Source organism: Myotis myotis, unplaced genomic scaffold (assembly GCF_014108235.1).
Source record: "Myotis myotis isolate mMyoMyo1 unplaced genomic scaffold, mMyoMyo1.p scaffold_m19_p_17, whole genome shotgun sequence".
NCBI classification, from domain to species: Eukaryota; Metazoa; Chordata; class Mammalia; order Chiroptera; family Vespertilionidae; genus Myotis; species Myotis myotis.
This window is the reverse complement of record NW_023416321.1, coordinates 19,645,320-19,667,271: the sequence shown is the minus strand read 5'-3', so window position 1 is coordinate 19,667,271 and position 21,952 is coordinate 19,645,320. Positions and strand designations below refer to the sequence as shown.

Sequence of the window (21,952 nt, the reverse complement as noted above, 5' to 3'; positions counted from 1 at the left end):
GCCAAATTAAACTTGTGTGGGGATGAAATTTGTCATCTCTGTACTAATAACCAACCCCAAACCAATATACTTAATCTTTTTTCTCCCACTATCCTCATATAATCCCATCCTCTAATGTGGCTGAACTGTTCCTTGTCTCCTGATCTATGCTTACTCTACATGCTTTTGCTCTTCTTTCACGCTAGACTATTCCTCCCTCAGAGCTATATGCTACATATAAAATTTTACTTCTCCCTACACATAAGACCTAAAACTATAAAAGTCTTCAAAAAAAAATATAGGAGAAAAGCTTTATGACATTGGATTTGGCAATGATTTCTTAGATATGACACCAACAGCACAGGCAATAAAAGTAAAAATAGGTAACTTGGACTACATAAAAATTTGAGACTGTGCATCAAATAACATAGACAACAGAATAAAAAGGCAACCTAAAATGGAAGAAAATATTTGCAAATCACAAATCTTTGATTACAGGTTAATATCCAGAATATGTAAAGAACTATAACTCAACAACAATAATAAAAACCTATTAAAAGTGGGCAAAAGACATGAATAGACATTTTCCACAGGAGATATACAAATAGCCAACAATCATATGAAAAGATACTCAACATCACTAATCATTAGGGAAATGCAAATCCAACCACACTGAGGTATCAGGGTGGTTACTATAAAAAACAAAACACACACCTAATTCCAGTGCTGGGGATTTACAATATCGCGAGACATATTAGATATTGAATATTAAAGTTTCTGATTAAAACGATCATAATCCTTTCTTTAATTGCTCTTTTTAAAGTTCTCTTTCCAATAATACTATAGACTACAAACCAATAAGAGTTTTATTTTTTGGTCCCTCTTCCTAGGTTTAAACAATCAATGAAATTGTTCTTAATCACCATTCAAACAAGGTGTTGGGTAAAATTTTTACTTGAACAATTTTCAATTCACTAATGTTTAATGTGAAAGTATATTAAAAATATATTAATACAGTATTTTTTTTAATTCGCCTTCCCTGAAATCCCAATGTTGTCAACATTCTGATTCTGTAATTTATACCCACACATACCTCAAGGGTGCTGAATGAGCCACATTGAAAACACAGTTGCTCTAAAGCTAGAAGGAGCTTGTGGGTCATTCTGACCCTGAGCCTGTGCCTAAGAAGTGAATGAGGTCACAGTTGTATGATGGAACAAACCCTTTATGGGATTCTTGATCTGATTGAAGCCCAGAAGTGGTAAGTAACATGGTCTAAAAATAGATAAATATATGAATTTTGTGGGAATCTACAGAGTCCTTTTTTAAAAAAAAATGTATAATCTCTATGAGATGTTGAAAGTAGTTTTTTAAAGGAATGATAATTTTGAGCCATGAGAATGACTTCACAGCACCTTTCAAGTGCCTAAATTGTGATCCTCTCCGGAGTGCCAGCTCTGTGGTAGGTTTCCATATTTTCAGCACATGTCATTGAGTTGTTTAGGAACAACTGCTTTCTTGGTTCTGAGATGAAGACCTGGAAAATTGATTGAACTCTAACCAGAGACTTTTTCTTCACAGTTTAGTAGTATATAATCGTCTAATATTCCTAAGTCAGTAACCCAGTTTTCTTCTCAATGAACCACCTAATACACTCTACATTTTGAAAAGATCATTGCAGAGATAAAACCAACAATAAAAGTGGGAAGCCCTACCATCCCAGCTTCTGGTTCATAGGCCCCAACTCTCTAACTATGCAGAGTGGAAAAGAAGGACTAGGGAGGCCAGAGTGGTTGAGTCCATTCAGGACGGTGTAGGGTAACAAAACAGCACTGTATCCCACTCCTATTCTACTTTTAAGATCTATGGGTTCATAATAAATCACATGGGTTTCAGAGGGATCTCACAGAAGGAAACCCTGGAAAAATCTACTTACTACTACACAGGTATCCAAGATATAAACAGGTAAGTATTTTGGAAGTGCTATAACATTTTATTCTCTGTCAGTTATAACATGAAATGTCCCATTGATTTCAAAAATAAATTTTGTCCTGAAATAATGTTTTCTACATATTCCAAGGGGACCTTCCACATGGCTTTCCAACTTTGCACAAACCTCTAACTTTAATTTATACATCTTACCATACCTTGAGGCCCTGGACTTCAAATTTCAGGTCTTGAGCTGAGAACATTGCAAAAGAAAGTTGTACTATAGAGAAATTAATCTGTGAGCCTTAATTGTACCTTCTGAATTCCAGACAGAGTTACTGGCCAAATGGCAGTTTCTGACATTAAGTCAAAATTTAGGCTGGATCCTCTAACAAAAATACCCAGCGCCCATGGCAAGAGGTAAGTAATGAACATATTAAGATGATAAATATATTAAGGTAAGGAGTTATTAAGGTGATGAATATATTAAATATCCATAAAGGCTGTGATGAAACACGTTAGAATGCTCTTCAAAATATCTATTCTGTGAGCCCTGGCCAGTTTAGTTGAGTGGATAGAGGATTGGCCTGCAGACTGAAGTGTCCCGGGTTCAATTTTGGTCAAGGCACATACCTCGGTTGCAGGCTTGATACCTTGTGGGAGGCAACCAGTTGATGTTTCTCTCTGTCTCTCTCTTCCCTCTCACTCTCTCTAGAAATCAATGGAAAAACATCCTCAGGTGAGGATTAACAACAACAAATTTATTCTGGGATAAACTGAGTTATGAAACAAATGTGAATTGAAGATAAAGATTTTTATGAAAAGTATACATATTCTTTTTGATTAGAGAGACAAAGAGTTCTCCTTCCTGTTCTCCCAAATGAGAGGCTATTTTTGTGTGAGGGGACAGAATACCCTAGAGGGCTTAAGAAGTTGTCAGTTATACATTAAGACGTTTTGAGTGCCATTTTAAAAGATAATACATTTAGAGGATCATAAAGAAGACCTAAGCCCCTAAGCAAGTCAGAGTGTAAAGAAAACGTCTGTATCTCAAATATGGCCAGTAAAATGAAATCTAGTTTAAGATGGCAGTGTGGGAGGTCAGGAGGCAGCAGGCCTGTGGGAAGAGCAGTGCTATGGGCTGTCTCAAGCAGGTGGCCGGGCAGGACAACATCAAAAAGAAAAAGAAAATGAAATCTGGCAAATTAGGGTTGACCTAAGCTTGTACTAAAATTAGGAAGGGAGGTTTGCCTGTGACACTTAACATTAGCTTTGTCTTAGTCTGATGATAACAAATTCCAATAAACAGTAGCCACTAATAACTGAAAGTGAAAGCCTGATCTGTTCATTACCAAATCATAAGAAAAGCCTCTCTCCTCTCTCACAATTATCGATTTTCTTTGCCACTTTGAGAGTATTTCTCCTATTATCCTTTTCCCCCCATTTATTTTCAGAGAGTGGAAGGGAGGGGGAAAGACAGAGAGAGAAACATCAAACATCGACATGAGAAACACATCAATTGGTTGCTTCCCACACCCACCCCAACCAGGGCTGGGTATTGAGCCTGCAACCAAGGTATATGCCCTGGACTGGAATCAAACCCAGGACCCTTCAGCCCTCAGGCTAATGCTCTAGCCATTGAGCCAAACGGGCTAGGACCTAGTATCCTTGACCCTGCCATTGCTAGAGGAAGATACTACTTTTCCAGAGGGATGCGGATAAGACAACCTTGTAGTAGCCCAATCCCTTCATCTCATCCTGCATTGAAGTAGTGACTTCCTTGTCACTGAAAGTAATCAAGCAAAGTCTAGATAATACCACATGTAGATTGAATTCCTACATGAGATGTGAGGCTAGACGGGGTTTGCTCCAAATCTAAGATTTCCCAAATCTTTAAAACGTTATAAAATAATAACACTATTTCCCATGTTTGATCCAAGATAAGGCTTGAAATTCTGCCAAGACTATCCTTTTTTTAAATTTAGCTAAAAACAAACAAACAAACAACACTTTATACTGCCTGGCCTTTTATTTTCCTCTTGCTTCTTTTAAAAAATATATTTTTATTCAGTTTAGAGAGAGAGGAAAGGAGAGGGAGAGATAGAAACATCGATGAGAGAGAAACATCAATTAACTGCCTCCTGCAATTCCCCTAATGGGGATTGAGCCTGCAACCTGGGTATGTGCCCTGACCAGGAATTGAAGGGTGACTTCTTGGTGCATGGGCCGATGCTCAACCACTAAGTCACACCGGCCAGGCTCTTTCTTGCTTTTTGAGAACTTTGTATTTCTGCAACAACTGCATCTTTTATATAATGCCAAAAAATTATTTATCTTTAGATATACAGTAAATATAAAATAACCTATCCAAATAAAGGCAAACTTGAGTTTTCAGAAGTTCAGGTAGGAAATAAAAAGAAAATACTAGAAGAAGAAATCAATGTTAGTAAAAGCTGAAAAAATAAGGTTAATTAGATAAAATTACATGTCAAAAAAGTTGAGAATGGTACATTATGAGACCCTATTGCCTCCTTTTTCTTTAAGTCTCTATTTGAAAATAAGTTGAATCTACTAGATACATGGAGGGTAGTAAATTCATAAACCATAACTTAAAATTCAACTACCATGTTTGGTATTTCTCCTAGTGTCATTTTTTAAAACTGCTTCTTATAAAAAAAAAAACTAAGACATCCCATATTTTAAAAACTTTTAGTTCTACTCATATCAAAACTAAATGTATTTTATTTATTTATTTTTTCATATAGTTTTTTTTTAAATATATTTTTTATTGATTTTTTACAGAGAGGAAGGGAGACAGAGTGTCAGAAACATCGATGAGAGAGAAACATCTATCAGCTGCTTCCTGCACACTCCCTACTGGTTATGTGCCCTCAACCAAGGTATATGCTCTTGGCCGGAATCGAACCTGGGACCCTTGAGTCTGCAGGCCGACGCTCTATCCATTGAGCCAAACCGGTTAGGGCACTAAATGTATTTTAAATAAAATTAATTTATAAAATTATAATCTAATCTAATAAAAGGCAAACATGCAAATTGACCATACCTTTGCTACGCCTTAAGCCACACCCACCAGCCAATCAGAGCAACTATATGCAAATTATGCAAATTAACCCAACCAAGATGGCGGCCGGCAGCCATGGAGCTGGAGCAAGCAGGAGGTTTGGTTGCTCCAGTGATGGAGGAAGCCAAGCTTCCTGGCCGGCTCTGAGCTCCACTGAAAGCAACAAAGTTTCAATTATAGAAGATAAATAAACCCCAGATACCTGCTTTCAGCCAGCGGAGCTGGAACAAGCAGGAAGCCAAGCTTCCCGCCTGCCGCGGGACTTTGAGCTCCACTGAAGGCAACAGAGTTTAAATTATAGAAGGTAAATCAATCCCAGAATAAAAAAGAAGAAGAAAAGGAGAGGCTGGGAGCTTCCGTTGCTGGGGGAGGTGGGGAGGGTGGCCAGCCTGAAAATGGCCCTCACCCAGACTGGCCAGGCACCCCAGTGGGGACCCCCCTACCTTAAAGGGGGTGTGGCCAGCATGAAAACAGCCATCAGCCCCACACCCAGGCTGGCCAAACCTCCATGGGGTGAGGGTTCTCACTGCGGGGGGAGCTTGACCAGCCTGAAAACAGCCATCAGCCCTTCACCCAGGCTGGCCAGGCACCCCAGCGGGACCCCCACCCTGATCCGGGCAAACCAGCCGGCCCCCACCGGGGCACCAGGCCTCTATCCTATATAATAAAAGGGTAATATGCAAATTGACTCTAACAGCACAGGACTGGGAATGACTGGTCACTATGACACACACTGACCACCAGGGGGCAGGCGCTCAATGCAGGAGCTGCCCCCTGGTAGTCAGTGCACTCCCACAGGGGGAGCTCTGCTTAGCCACAAGCCAGGCTGACGGCTGCCAGTACAGCGGCGGTGGTGGGAGCCTCTCCCGCCTCCTCAGCAGCACTAAGGATGTCAGACTGCAACTTAGGCCTGCTCCCTGCTGGCAAGTGGACATCCCCCAAGGGCTCCTGGGCTGCCAGAGGGATGTCTGATTGTCAGCTTAGGCCCAATCCCCTGGGGAGCAGGCCTAAGCCAGCAGGTGGTCATCCCCCAAGGGGTCCCAGACTGCGAGAGGGCACAGGCCAGGCTGAGGGCTCCCCCCCCCTCCCCACGAGTGCACAAATTTTTGTACACTGGGCCTCTAGTAATTATTATAAGTTTACTTTGGAAATTACCATATTATAAGCAAACCCATTTTTTCATAATATATTTTTATGCCCCTATACTAATAAGTACTGCAAATTTACACAAAATATCTATCTATAATAATAAAAGCGTAAGATGCTAATTAGACCGGACAGCTGAACGACCTTCTGGACGTCCTTCCGGACGAAGCCACTGTGGCTGAGGCAGAGACAGTTAGGGGTGATCAGGCAGGCAGGCAGGCGATCAGGCAGGCAGGTGAGCAGTTAGGGGAGATCAGGCAGGCAGGCAGAGTGGTTAAGGGTGATCAGGCAGGCAGGTGAGTGGTTAGGGGCAATCAGGCAGGCAGGCAGAGTGGTTAGGGATGATCAGGCAGGCAGGCAGAGGAGTGGTTAGGAGCCAGCAGTCCTGGATTGTGAGAGGGATGTATGACTGCCGGTTTAGGCCCGATCCCGCAGGGACATCCGGCAGTCAGATATCCCCTGAAGGGTCCCGGATTGCAAGAGTGTGCAGGCTGGGCTGAGGGACCGCCCCCCCCCCCCCCGGAACAAATTTCATGCACCAGGCCTCAAATATATATATATATTTGGTCAGTGTGTGTCATAGTGACCAGTCATTCCCAGTCCTGTGCTGTGAGAGAGAGAGAGAGATCTACCTCTAGTTTTCATATGCTTGTAAAAAATATAATTTGGCAATTAAAGTCATAAAATAATCATGGATACAAACTTTTGCTATAAGGATATTCACCATAAGATTACTTAAACTAGTTAAAAATTTGAAACAGCTTAAATAGTATAAGGCTTGGATTCTTGAGCTTTGGAGTCAGATAAACCTTGTTTTGAGTCCCAGGTCTTCCACTTATTCTCTTTGAGCCTCAGTTTCCTCTTTTGTAAAATGAAAAAAATCAGATATTTTTAAGGGGGTAAGGGTGATGGGCAAGTAAAGAACAGAGGGAATTGGACCTCAGTGCCAACATTTTCTCACTGTCCACCCTGTAGCTTCTGGCAAGTGACTAACAGGTCCCTTAGATGGTACGACTGTAGATATATTGTGATGCTTACAATCATTCCAGCCAGCAAAAACTGATGAATGGAACTAATATTTGCTCGTTTCAAATAAGTATTCAATCTTTTCAAATCTTTTCTCAGGGATAAAGTTGTACCAGGATCTCTCCCATGCCAATTAGGGCACAAAGAAAGGAAGTTGAGTGCTTCACAAATTCAAGGTAAAGAGAATCATTCCCCCAAATGAAAACATAAACAAAAGCCCCTTAATATATCTGATAAGTTTTTTCTCTGAGAGATTAGGGATTTCAAGGGTTTTCTACTGTGCCCTGTTATTTGAGAGAGAGAAATTTTAATTCAATATCTACTTTGTGGGAAGGAAGGGGGATTATTTTCAAGTAAACATCTTCCACTCCAGCCAGGTGGCTCAGTTGGTTGCAGCATCAACCTATGAACAGGAGATCACAGTTCGATTCCCAGTCAGGGCACCTGCCTGGGTTGTGGGCTAGATCCCCAATACGGGGCATGCAGGAGGCAGCTGATCAATGATTCTCATCATTGATGTTTCTATCTCTTTCCCTCCCTTCTCTGAAGTCAATTAAGATTTTTTCAAATTAAAACCAATATGATGTAAAATTTAAAATAAATTTTAAAACATAACCATGCCTACATGCACATTACCTCTCTGACCTCTCCTGCTCCTCCTCTCCTCTTACTTACTCTGCTCCAGCCACACTCATGTCCTTGCTGCTCCTGGAACATGCCAGGCCCATCCACCTTAGGGCCTTTGCTCTAGCTCTTTCTTCTCTCAGATATCCACTCCCTCTCACCTATTTAATACAAGCAACCTATCCCTCAATCCCTGGTACTCCCAGTCCCCTGACCTTTACTTTTCTTTTTTTCTATAGCACTTACTACCTTCTAACATATTATCTAATTTACATATTTATGAAAGAGCAGAGATCTTTTTCTGTTTGGTGCACAAATGTTTCCTCGGCACCTAGAGCAGCCTCTGGTACATAGAAGGCATGCAATAAATAATTGTTGATGAAGCTGCATTAATGCCTGAATGCCTACTAACATGCTCAAAATACTACGAAAAATAGAAACAAGTCAGAGATGGTTCCAGCCCTAGAGAAGCCTTCTTTTCATTAAGGGAGAAAGATGTAAACTTTAGACACAATTAGAAGGCAGGTATCATTATCTCTATAGAATTAATCACTCTTGTACATGAAGATGCTAACACTTGAATGTGATATGAAATATTTTATTTTGGTGCCATTTGGGATATACTTTGTTCTGGGTTTATTTCTTCATTTGCTAATTTTAGAAACTACATTGTAATTTTGGCTCCAGTTAATTAATGCATTGAGTATTTCTTTGAAAAAAAACTTTGTGTCTATACAACACATACAGACCTCAGATTTCTCTAGGTTTGAAGTCAGGTGGGCTGCCTGGTTCCTCTTCTCCAGGCCTTAACACTGAAATGAAGGTGTTGGTCAGCCTGGCCTGTTATCTGGAGGCTCTGGAGGAGAATCTGCTTCTGAGCTTATTCAGGTGTTTGGCAGAATTCAGTTCATACAGTTGTAGGGCTGAAGTCCCCATTTCCTTGCTGGCTGTCAATCAAGAGCCTTTCTCAGTCCCTTCTGCATTCCATATCACATTGCCCTCCCACATCTTCAAACCAGCAACAGTGGGTCAAGCCCTTACTCTGATAATCCAAGATCCTCTATTTTAATTACATCTGCAAAATCCCTTTTGTCATGTAATGTAATGTGTTCACAGATTCCAATAATTAGGGTGTGGACATCTTTCAAAGGTCATTTTGCCTACATGTTTGGTTTTCCACCAACTAGTTGATTCCAGTTCAAAACTCATGCAAGGACACTATCCTTCTTAAGGAATGTCTATTAAGTACTCATATTTCTCTCAATATATTTTCAGAACATGATCTCCAATCAACTGTATTGTCTGTCCTAGTTCCATTAGAATATGTATGTATTCTTGAACAACTGTCCTAACTTAATTCCACTTCCCCAGCCTTCCAAGATGCCTACAACTTCTTTACCAAGGATAAAACCTGCTGTATTGATTTTCATGGAATGATGTGCACTTTAGCTAAAGTGGGAATGCATCTAACCAAGCATGATGTCTATAATGAATTAAAATATGCTGATATTGACGGTGAGTACTTAAACTTCTTATTTTTCTCATAAAAGCTTTCCTTAAATATATATTTTTCTCAGTGACCTTATGAACATGAGAAATGAACCTCACTTATTTGCCAAAAGTACCTATATATGGGTTTCTCTTTAAGGATATCAGTGAGGTATGTGTACAAGTTATGAAATCAATGTAATGCTTCTTTGAAAAATCCTGTGTGGAAAATAAAAGTCGTTGCCATATTTCAATATTGAATTCAGATTACCTGTCATCATGTACATTTTGGAGAGCGCCTTAAAATAACAGATGCAAAGGCATTGACAATTTCACAATGCCATGTTGTCAAGGAAATCCAAGCCCTTTGTTTCTGTATGAATCATAATTACGACAAATCTTCCTTCCATCATTACAACCCACCTATATTGAATTTCAAATGCCACAGAATGTTTGTTGATATTTTTTTAAAATATATTTTATTGATTTTCTACAGAGAGGAAGGGAGAGGGATAGAGAGCCAGAAACATTGATGAGAGAGAAACATCAATCAGCTGCCTCCTGCACACTCCCTACTGGTTATGTGCCCGCAACCAAAGTACATGCCCTTGGCCGGAATCAAACCTGGGACCGTTCAGTCCGCAGCCCAACACTCTATCCACTGAGCCAAACCGGTTAGGGCTGTTTGTTGATATTTTTATAGCATGTAGATAATGTTTTCTTTGCACATACTGACCTACTGATTAGTAGCCCAAACTGATATGTTGTGTGGGAAATATATTCAGAATATTATTTTCTCACACCTCTCCCCACCCAGCTGCCAGTGCCCTGTTCAATTTGCATCAGTTCCCCATGTGAGTCGATGTCACCAGTTAGTTAAAGCTTCACTTGTTTCTACTAACTGCCCAATCTTTCTATTCTTTCATTGAAACACACACACACAACTCTAATAGCACTTAATTTTAGAGGAAACAATGTGCAACTTGGGGATGTTATAATAATAGAAATGTTAGAGGTATAGAGTGGAAAGCAGGGGTGGGTTCCTTGCAAAATGGCAAGTCTCTAGGAAAGGAGTGAATGGATAGGACTGTCGTGGTTAGGAGCCCCTGGTTTGATGTTTACACCCCACCATTGCTTCGATGCACTGTGGGTGACTAGTGTCTAAGACCACTTCAAGAAGACCTGAGCACATCTCCAACCCTAAAATGCTCTGATTTTAACTATTAGATGGTCCATGATGTTTTAATTTTTATATTTAAAATATAATTTGATAATTAAAATACATCTTATATCCTTGTTTTGAGGCTTAGATTTCTGTTGCAGGAGATGGGAAAGTGAATTTCTCAGACTTTATAAAGGTGCTAACAGATAAGGACCGCTTCCTTAGAGCTGTGGGTAAGTAGAGATACTACGGAATATATAGCAGATGGAGTAGTTGCAATTCACTGCATAGTAAATATCATTCATTTCAGCCTCCAGTCAGGAGACATATCAAGAATGTGTACTTGGGAATGTGACTTACTTTTGTACTGCTTCTCCCAAACTGTATTTGCTGAGCAAATTGATACAGTTTTAGATTTAACTTAACTGTAGCAAGTCCTTCTCCAGGAGATACTATTTTTTGATCTCTAATGAGAGCACTCAGGCAGTGGTGTAGAAAAATACACCTTTTATAGTATTTTAATTCTTTACTGAGTACATGTGCTACTTTGAGAGGCACTCCTTTTATAAAAGAAAAAAATTTAGAAAAAAGAAAAATGCTCTGTCTCATGCAAATTTGGGTGTACGTACTTTACTGTTCCCCCAAAATATCCTCCTCACCCTGGGGAAGCCTCTGCCCTCAGTGCAAGGGCTGTGGAGAGTCTGCTAGAGGTTAGAGAGCATGTTCTCACATAAGGTTATAAATAATATGAAAGTGAATATTTTTATTAGTCCTCTAATGGTTTGTTTATGAGTTTAACAGGTGCCTTGGAAAATCTAATCCTATTCATATCATGTTTTCTAGGATAAATACATTCCGAATTCCAGATACTGTATATTGTTTTGAAAATATACCCATTCATAGGCTATGCACTGTCCTTAGCGCAAACAGAACTTATTGCTTCAAGTACCTCTATAGTAACAAGGATTTGCCTGCAAGCCAGAGCTCTATTTACCAACCACTCCTTTACCTAGAACAGGACAATTGTCCTTAACATATAATTCATGTTTGTGTTAAATGTATTACTAAATTTACTTAGAGACCATTGAACTAAGAGTCTTTTCTCAATTCCATGATTATTTTGTCTGTTCAATAATAAAAATGACCTTTCTATAATAGAACAGATGTTGAAAGTTTTTCTAAAATTCTCAAGTCTTTGATTTGGTATTAATTTTGTAAATACAATAAAAAAGACTGTCGTTTTAGTACTTCTTTGATAGATGATTTTTTTTCCAGAAAACATTTTGAATCTTTTTTTCCCCTTCATAGTTCCAGAAAAAGACAAGTGTTTAGATTTTGCTGGCAACCCAGGGATCCTGTTGTTTGAAATTCTATCAAAGCTTGTAGAGATTTCAGCCTTACCCAGAAAGGCTATAATAGAATTAGTAAGGTAAGTGACAAAGGGGCAAAAAGGACCTTTTCAGAAGCACCTAGGAGGATATTAACAAGGCAGTCTCCTTTCACTAACATTCTACTTCACAGGGTCTGCTCCAAAACAAAGGAGATGTGTGGGCAGATGGTCGTGTGCCACAACATGAGACTTCATTACTTTATCCCCACAGTACTGCACAGCTCTGAAATTGCAAGGCTGACCTCAGACCATCTCCAGTCCCCACTAAGGACCTAAGACAGCTAAGAAAGTTCAGCCTTTCCTACCTTAAGCTAGGGAATCCCAGGAAAATAAGACTTTTCCAAGGATGATTTGGGGTGGGCTTGGAAGTCTAGTTCAAATACAAACACTCCCATTCATGCTAGAACTACTAGGGGCTTCCAAGAGGTCCTCTGAGTGTGAGAGAAGGCACAGCAAGTTCAGACTTCCCGAAGTAGCCTTTGGAGTGGAGCAGAGCCAGATACAAAATGAATGGAAGATGAGGAAGCATTCTCACACCCAAATGAGTCTTTTTCCTGGGAGCAGGGAGGAGAGGAGAGAGAGAGAGAGAGAAACATTGATTTGTTGTTCCACCTATTTCTGCACTCATTGGTTACTTCTTGTATGTGCCCTGACGAGATTGAACCCACAACCTTGGCATATCAGGATGACGCTCTAACCAACTGAGCTACCCAGCCAAGAACTACCTGGTTGGTCTTGGGAAAGAGGAAGGAAGCCAGAGCACAGGAACTACACATATAAAATAGTCAAATGGGTCCTAGCCAGTTTGGCTCAGTGGATAGAGCATCAGCTTGCAGACTGAAGGGTCCCAGGTTCAATTCTGGTCAAGGGCACATGCCTGGGTTGTGGGCTCAGTCCCCAGTGTGGAGTGTGCAGGAGACAGCCAATCAGTGATTCTCTCTTATCATTCATCTTTCTATTTTTCTCTCTCCTTCTCCCTTCCTCTCTGAAATCAATAAAAAATATATTTAAAAATATATATCTACACTAATAAAAGACAAAGATGCTAATTGACTGTACCTTTGCTATGCCTGAGCCACGCCCACCAGCCAATCAGAGCGATTATATGCAAATTAACCCAACCAGGATGGCGGCCAGCAGCCACAGAGCTGGAGCAAGCTGGAGGCTTGGTTGCCCCGGCGATGGAGGAAGCCAAGCTTCCTGCCAGCTGTGGCCTCCGCAAAAGGCAACAAAGTTTCAATTATAGAAGACAAATAAATCCCAGATACCTGCTTCCAGCCAGCCTCCACTGGGAGCTTGGGTGGCTGGGGGCTGTGGCCAGCCTGCAAACAGCCATCAGCCCCTCACCCAGGATGGCCACACCCTCATGGGGTGAGGGTCCCTGCTGGGGGCTTTGCCAGCCTGCAAACAGTCCTCAGCCCCTCACCCAGGCTGGTCAGGCACCCCAGCGGGGACCCCACCCTGAAGGGGCTGTGGCCAGCCTGCAAACAGCCCTCAGCCCCTCACCCAGGCTGGCCAGGCACCCCAGCGGTGCCCCCACTCTGATCCGGGACACCCTTCATGGCAAACAAGCTGGCCCCCACCCATGCACCAAGCCTCTATTCTATATAATAAAAGGGTAATATGCAAACTGACCCTAACACCAGAGCGACTGGGAATCACTGGTCACTATGACACACACTGATCACCAGGGGGCAGACGCTCAATGCAGGAGCTGCCCCCTGATGGTCAGTGTGCTCCCACAGGGGGAGCTCTGCTCAGCCACAAGCCAGGCTGACGGCTGCCAGTACAGCAGTGGTGGTGGGATCCTCTCCCGCCTCCTCAGCAGCGCTAAGGATGTCCAATTGCAGCTTAGGTCTGGGGAGTGGGCCTAAGCCAGCAGGTGGTCATCCCCCATGGGATCCCAGACTACAAGAGGGCACAGGCCAGGCTGAGGGACCCTCCTGAGTGTACAAATTTTTGTGCACTGGGCCTCTAGTGTATACATATATACACTAGAGTGTATATGACTGGAACACTGTAATGACTGAAATGACCTGTCATTATGACACCCATTGCACCCAGTGAACTGGCCTGACCTGGAGGTGGGTCCAGCCAGCCAACCTCCTGTGATCCCTCCCACCAGCCACCCCACCCTCGATCGGCCCCCCCACCCCGATCGGCCCACAGCCCCTCCCCCCAGCTGGCCCCACCCCTGATCACCCCCCTATCCCAATAGGGGCAGGAGCCTGCCGGCCAACCTCCTATGGACCCCCCCCCCCGCTGGCCCCTCCCTCAGTGGGCCTCTACCACACTGATCGGCCTGCAGCCCCTGTCCCCAGCCAGCTCCGCCCCGATTGCCCCCCACACCAATCAGGGGTGGGGCCTGCTAGCCAATCGCCTGTGACCCCTCCCCCCAGCCAGCCTGGCCATGATCGACCTGATTAGGGCCGGCCAGCCGGCCGGCCGGCCAACCTCCCACCATCTCTTCCTCCCAACAGGCCCAGCCCCGATCTGCCCAATTGGAGCCGGGCTGGCCGGACCCCACCCATGCACAAATTCATGCACTGGACCTCTAGAAAATAAATAAAGTAGTCAGATGGCCTGTGGCAGTTATCAGTAGATATTCTATAAATGTCACAGAAACAGGCATTCAGTAAGTAATAGTGAATGACTATGCAAATTAAATTTAAAATAAATTTATTCAGCATATATAACTTGAAATTTGACTCTCCCCCTCCCCCACCCCCCATTTGTCTAACAAGCACTTTTTCAATAGAACTGTAGCATTTTTTAAATTTATTTCTGGATTTCTTTCTTCCTTTATTTATTTTAGCTATTTTCAAAGAAAATTCCAAGAAACCACTGCAGGAATATTGTGGAATCCCTCCCCTACAGATTATAGAAAAAGGAGATTTAAGACAGACATATGCACACCTCTGACCTCAAGCACAACTGCCTTTGCTAATGCTACTCGGATTGCAATAATGAAAGAAAAGGATTTATTCAAATATCTTGAGGAGCTCAGGAGTAAGAGCCATTTATTTTTTCCCCTCTATTGTAAAGGATTTATTTATATATTAATGGTCAGAAATAAATACAAGAGGCCAAGTGCTGTAAGAGCAGGACCACAGCCTATCTACCCAGATATCATTTGAAAGCAAAAATGTATATATTTCCTGAGTGCTCAGATACCTGGATGAAGCTGAGAGTCTTCAGGAAGTGGAGGGGTGGAGGTCACAGGAGAGTAAAGAAAATAGGTCATGGCACAGAGAAGTGTAGACAAAGCAAAATAGATGCCACATGTATGTCTTTCATGTGAATTTCTTATTATTTGTGATAACATTTTTTTGTGTGTGTGATAACATTTTTTATCTTTTTAGGATGCAATCCTCCTTCAGATAACCCATATTCAAAAATACCCGTCTTTCCGTTGTTTCCTAATATGGATGGGCTGGTAGTGGGAAAGCCATTCAAAGACATGCATAAATTAGAAATGCTTAGGAGAAAGGAGCCTCTGAGTTTTTTTGATAACTACTTTTTCCATAAAAGAGATTGGAAAACACAGGTGAGATTTAGATTTTGTCACATCAGTTAATTTAAATACTTGCGTTGTCTTTTATTGACTTCAGAGAGGACGGGAGAGGGGGAGAGAGATAGAAAGATCAATGATAAGAGAGAATTATTGATTGGCTGCCTCCTGCACACCCCACACTGGGGATCCAGCTCACCCGGGCATGTGCCCTGACCAAAATCAAACCGTGACCCCCTGGTTCATAGGTCGATGCATAACCACTGAGCCATGCCAGCCGGGCTAAATACTTGCGTTTTTAAGTTCTAACTTAACAGAACTAGTAACATGCTTTTTAATGACAGATATTTTTAGTCATTTTATTTCAAACCAGATTCCATAGACATAGTCCTAAATTTAAGCTCAGGTATAAATATTTAATTTCAACAAATAGTTAAACTTACTGAAAAATACAATCCTAGGTTTCGGGGTTGGGGGGTGGGGAATACAAGAATAATAATAAAAAGGCCCTCAGGTCCTACCTCCAACTGTTCTTCCATCAACTCGGGGACCAGAAGCTGCATTTTGGTCTTCCTCAACTGGCTCTAGATGGTGGTTGGGCCAGACACAACCCAAAGGAACAATGTTGTGGTGGAGGGGCTGTTCTGCCCTTGGACTGGAACCTCATTTATACTCCCAGCTGAACCTTCTGGATCTACTTCAAGATCTGTTGCCTCTAATCTATTTTCCCTCCTCTCAAGGTACACTTTATCATCATGAGTTTTAAGGTCTCAGGCAAGTATGCCCTAGTTTCTGGATATTTTTTCAAGCTCTGTCCTTACCCTGGTTTGTCACAGGCCTTCCAGCCTTAGAGACAAGATCAGGCTTTGACTAGAGACTAGCCCACCGGTGGAGCATCTCTGGGTTTCAGAGATCCGTGTGTGGCTCACATCATTATAACATGCCTATAAGGTCCCTGTAGGCTTAGGTTTAAGAGTCCCAGAATCAGGAGGAGGGAGAAAAAAATAGGGAATTGCTCATCAAATAGGGATGAAGTCAAAATTATGCAATATGAATAAATTCTAGAGGTCTGCTCTACAACACTGTATGTAGTCAATGCTGTATCGTACACTAAAAATAGTGGTGAGGATAGAGCTCTTGTTAAGAGTTCTCACCACAGTAAAATAAAAATAAAAAATTTTAAATGAGTCTCATGATGATCACAAATGACCTAAAGTCAAGACTTTGTCTTCAGCTCTCCAAATGAAGTCACACCCACAGGCAAATATCATTGACAATATGGTTTATCAGTATTTTTTAAAGTTCCAACATGCAGCCAACATTGAAAACCATTGCTCAATGAAAAGGGAAACTGGATAAAGGAGGGGCAGAGACAGAGCTGTCTATTTAACTTGTAAGGCCTAGTGTACAATAAAAATGTAGGACCCTTGTCCAAAATTATTAAGAACATAAAGACGGCAACCATGGAACATTAAGCTGAATTCAGGGCCCTTCTAAGTTTGAGGTCCTATGTAATTGCATAGGTCACACACCCATGAAGTTGGCCCTGGAAAGAGGATAATTGAAGGGATACGGTCCAGAGAACAAATAAAGACACAGTGGGAGATTTTGGCTTTGGAAATTAGGAAAAACTCACATATAAGAGGGAAGGAGGAAAAACCAGGTTCAAGGATGGAGAAATCCTAAAGTGGAAAGAAGAGTAAAAAGGATTCATATTAGATAGCCTTGAAGAGACAATCTGAGGGAGTATGAAGGTCTAGTTTTCTAGTGGTTACAATGAAGACTGTTAACAGTGAATGAAGAGAAGTAATATCAAACAGCACTGAAGGTTTGGAAGAAATTAGGCAATATACATTTTCACAAAAGCAATCAGCATATTCACAAGATTTCTACTGTATTGTTCAGCAGCCCAGGAATAAGGAACATGGATGGCTTGTTCCCATGAGAAGTCTGGGAGTAATATACATTGTACTCTGTGGGGAGCATATTCATTTCAGTGCTGTGTGATGGCTTGGAAAGTTTGAGTAAGGATGGAGTTGGCTCCTCTCTACCCTCTATATCCATTCCATACATAAATCATCTCAAAGTCAATACTTCTCTTATGAGAAGGCTTTATCATTATAAAAGAGAATTTGCTAAATGCCCATCTACACATGGGACAATACCTGGTACCCCAAAACACCTGAGAAGTGCTTTAGCAATAACCTTATAAATCATAACAAACCCTTTCATAATACAATATACTTCTGTTTATTATGTCTTTGTTGTATAATTCAAACTAAAATACATCACTAACCTTCTTTTAAAATGCGCATCAAGGCAGCAAATATAAAGCTTACCGACTCTCCCTCCGGCTACCCAACTGAGATCCTCACCATTGACCAAATGTTGAAGAAAAAGCAGAAATGGACAGTGACTGAGGCAGCTGCTCTTAAACCGCATGTGAGTACTCAGAGTTGAATGCCTTCCCAGAAAGCATTGACAAAAATATTTTCCACTTCAATACTATAACCATAAAACCAAGAGGGTATTTTCTCCTCTGTCTTTAAAATAAGACATAGATCATTTCTAATTTTTACCTGTTGTAATGACTTTTTTTACTTTTAAAATTGATTTCACGGAGAAGAAAGGAGAGGGATATAGAGAAACATCGATGAAAATCATTGATTGACTGCCTCCTGCACACCCCTACTGGGGATTGAGCCAGCAGCCCAGGCATGTGTCCTGACCAGGAATCAAACCGTAACCTCCTGGTTCATGAGTCAACCCTCAACTACTGAGCCACACCAGCTGGGCATAATGACATTTCTTGCTCTATAATCAAATGGATTCCAATGTTAACTGTTATAATTTATCCTGCTAATCACCTATGGAGCCATACCCAGCATCATTTCTGGGACATTAATTTGTTTCATGCTGGAAATCGCTATTAGTTAAGATACTAAACGAACAATCACAGTGAGTGGTACACTCAAGGAATCATGATGAGTTAAAGCATCTTTATTACAACAGCTAAAAGAATAATAGGACAGTAGTTTAAGTGAGCTTCCTAGGTGCCACGCATTGTGTTCTTCAAATGCTCTAATTCACATGCACTAATTCATTTACTTATCACAATGACCCTCTGAGGTAGGCACTGTTATCATTCCTTATCATTTTACAGATATGCACAGAGAGGTTAAGTGACTTGCCCAAAGGCACACAGCTAGGCAATAATAGAGCCAGAATTATAAGCACTGGCAGCTTGGCTCCAGAACCCACACTTGTAACCACAAGTCTATGCTACCTGTCTATTTTTGTGACCTGACTTCTTAGTTACTTTTGTAGTCCACAGAGACAGACTGAGGTGTATTTATTTTATTCCGCCTCCCTTCTGTATTTGACACTAATGACAAAGCTCTCCTTGACACTTTCTACTTCCTTGGCCTTTACAATACTGGATCTTCAATTCTCCTTGTAGCTCTGTGTCCTTTTCTCTCCTCTTTCCTGAATGTTCATCCCTAAGTCTTAATATTTCCTTGTTTTCTAGTGTCATCCTCCTGCTCTTCTCATTATATACGCTCATCCACGCATTTGTTCAGTAAATATTTATCCACTGTTAACAAAGTTCTGGGATTAGGAGATACCAGAGAGAAAAAACACAGTTCCTATCCTCACAGAGCTTAGAGTAAGGGTGGAAGACAGGGAGAAGGAAATGAGCGGTAGTAATTGTTGTGATAAATGTAACTTCAATGAAGGCCACTGAGAGCCCAAGGCCTCCAGGCTGGCACACCAGATGCCCCAAGGGCTGAGATGCTTGGGAAGATCAATAACTTGGCATACCTGTAACCCAGTCACAGCAGAATATTGGGGATCTCTGCATTAATCGAAGGAAAAGCTGGGATGAGTATTGTTTGGACTATTGACCTACCCTACGTATTTCAACTGCCACCTATACACTAATAATTTATAAATTTGCCACTAGTCTGGACTTCTTTCCAGTACTTCTGTCTTACCTCTCTGACTGCTAGACATTTCTACTTCACTGTCTCATAGCATATCCAACTTGACATGTCCAAAACCAAATTCATTATCTGCATCAAATTGGCTATTCCTTGGGTGAATATCTCAGATGTGGATATCTACCATCTTCCCAGTCACTGAAACTAGAAAGCCAGGAGTCATCCTTAAGTTACACATTTTCCTCATTCCTCACACTTACCAATCACCAAATCTGGCTATTCTCATTCCCCTGAAGATTTTTCAAATCTGTCCTCTTCACTCCATCCTATCCCTACTGCCTTAACCGAAGCCTTCATCAGGTCCAGCCTTGACAACAATCTCCAACCTTGTAGCCCTACCTCTTAGCTGCTCCCCTCTGCCCATTCTCCACACAGGAGATCCAACTATATCACTGTCCTGCTTAAGAATGAATGCTTCCCTCTCACGATGACAGGGTTTTCAAGTATATTTCATGCTCCACACAATCGAGGAATTTATCTCACAGCCATCAGAAAGAGTGGTTCACTACAGCGTGATTCTCACTGAGGAAAGGGTTCTCCCCAGCCTAAGGGAGACCAAGTCTAAGGGCCAATCACTGGTACAGCAGGCCTTGCCTGCCTTGCCTTCATCACTCCCTCCCACTTTAAACTTGATGCTTTAGCAATAGCAAAGTGCACTACCCCCCTTCCCCACCAACACCAGGATATTTATTATTGCCTTTGAGCCTTTGCTTATACTAATCCCTCTCCCTGGAACACCTTCCCGTCACCACTCTCAATTTTACAAAATCCTTAAGGACCTACGCAGCTCAGCATCTTCTCCCTCCCTAACCTAGGGTGGACTGAGAGCCATTCTTGGCACTCCTCTTCTAGTCAGAGCCTATTGCCATCCCACATTTCCTCTTTGTTTTAGTCTATTGTATTATTAATATTCTTATAAAATTTCTTATAATCTCATTATTCCAAGGTAATTTATTTTCATTGTCCATCAACTCCTAACTCCTCAAGAGGCACCTCCAATATATAAACTCGGTGACTTTCAACATAACTCTCAGGATATTTAGAATTGTGGTCCACAATCAAAGATATTTTAAGATAACAACTGTAAACTTCTGCTTTCTCATTACAGGTGAAGAGAGCTATAGAAATCTATAACTTAGGAACTGCTCTTGAGCACCGGAAAGAAATGCTAAATTTCTGGCATAAGATCCGAGGGGATTTGGTTGGAGTAGACACTAAAAATGAGTCCTTTTATGAAACCTTTTCTACTTATACATGGTCCTGGAATGTTTGCCAAGAATTACTTTCCCCAAAGGACTTAAGGTTGTTTGATGCCTGCATGCATAGAAATTCCTTCCACAATTCTTCAGTCCCTTCCTCTTCGGATACCAGTGAATGTGACATAGAAACAGGAAGAAAAAGAAAACGGAAAGGTTTCAAAGGGTCTCGACAATGAAATTTCTACATTTTCTAAGCAGCTCATTTCACTCTACTTTTTCATAGATATCAAAATTATGGTTCTTTGATTTTTAGTACATTCTTAGCAGCTGGAAATGTTGACATCTTTTAAATTCTAACCAGTAAAAAGTTTAAGTCATAATATGGCTTCCCTTTTCTAATTGTTTCTAGTAAATAAATGTCATTCAGTTATTTCCCTAGCAACCAGCTGCCCTCTGCTGCCCCCATCTGGCTCTGGCTCAACACTGCCTGGGCAGGAGAAAAACTGAAAGCAGGCACTTACCTGGACACAGAGCTATTTACCCTTGTGAGCTCCTAAGGGCCCTCTCAGCAATAAACATCTGAGTTTATGTGACTATAAATGGCATTAGGGTCTTTTTTTTTATTTGCCAGGGTAGCCTGAGGCAGTGGATGACAATGACCTTTCCGTTTCAGGGAATATCACCATTCCCCAGGGAGTCTTGACTAAATGTGGGTGTTCCTAAGGCTCATTTAGCCACATACCTTCAGGCCCTCTTAAAAACAGCCCTTCTCACCCATTACATTTCTTGTTGTTGCCCTTTAATACACTGAATAAAGCAGCACATAATAACTATATTATAAGTTGGGGGTTGTAATTATTTTATTGTGGAAAACGTATATAAAACTTACTATTTTAATCATGTTTAAGTGTATATCACCCATTACACTTTTTACATTATAGAAAAAAGAAAAAATAAATAATAGAAAAAGGAAAGGACATGTTCCATATTGATGGTGCCAGTGGCTTATAATGTAAAATTATAACATTCCAGGAAAAAGTAATAAAGAGAATGAAGGTAGCAAACTGTTTAATAAAATAGCCTTGAAGTAATTTTGTGTTACCTTGAATATTCAAAACCATCTAAATATAAAAAAGATTTATAGTTTGATAAGAGTTGTTTATTTTTGTATGGCTGCGAGTGTAACAGGCAATCTAAGAGATTTAATTTGGATGCCAAAATATTAGAATTCTTGGGATACTTCCTTGGACCAAGGGGATAATAAAATAATATTTTAAGTAGATCTGTCCTGGAAAATAAAAAATGTACAGTAATATATTCTTTATATTAAATTGCCACATACTGTTGGTGACAGTATAAACTAGCATCTCTCTGATGGAATACAGTATAGCAATGGGTACTCAGCCATTCATTCG

General features: G+C 41.2%; 1 protein-coding gene across 1 annotated transcript; it reads left to right on the top strand.

Moving 5' to 3' along the window:
• The first annotated feature begins 2,318 nt into the window (after nt 1–2,318).
• On the top strand, nt 2,319–21,305 carry EFCAB3 (EF-hand calcium binding domain 3). Its single transcript, XM_036339617.1, has 9 exons — nt 2,319–2,328; nt 7,234–7,338; nt 9,158–9,301; nt 10,598–10,669; nt 11,745–11,865; nt 14,642–14,835; nt 15,189–15,373; nt 17,657–17,779; nt 20,447–21,305. Exons 1-9 carry the CDS (start codon nt 2,319–2,321, stop codon nt 20,771–20,773), a joined length of 1,281 nt encoding a protein of 426 aa, XP_036195510.1. The 3' UTR covers nt 20,774–21,305.
• Nucleotides 21,306–21,952: the final 647 nt, after the last annotated feature.

What these genes read in the sequence shown, in the direction of transcription:
- EFCAB3 (XM_036339617.1), top strand. An exon ending in GAGTGCTTCACAAATTCAAG is followed by an intron (nt 7,339 to 9,157) that starts GTAAAGAGAATC and finishes CCACTTCCCCAG; the next exon opens with CCTTCCAAGATGCCTACAAC. An exon ending in AAAGAGATTGGAAAACACAG is followed by an intron (nt 15,374 to 17,656) that starts GTGAGATTTAGA and finishes ATGCGCATCAAG; the next exon opens with GCAGCAAATATAAAGCTTAC.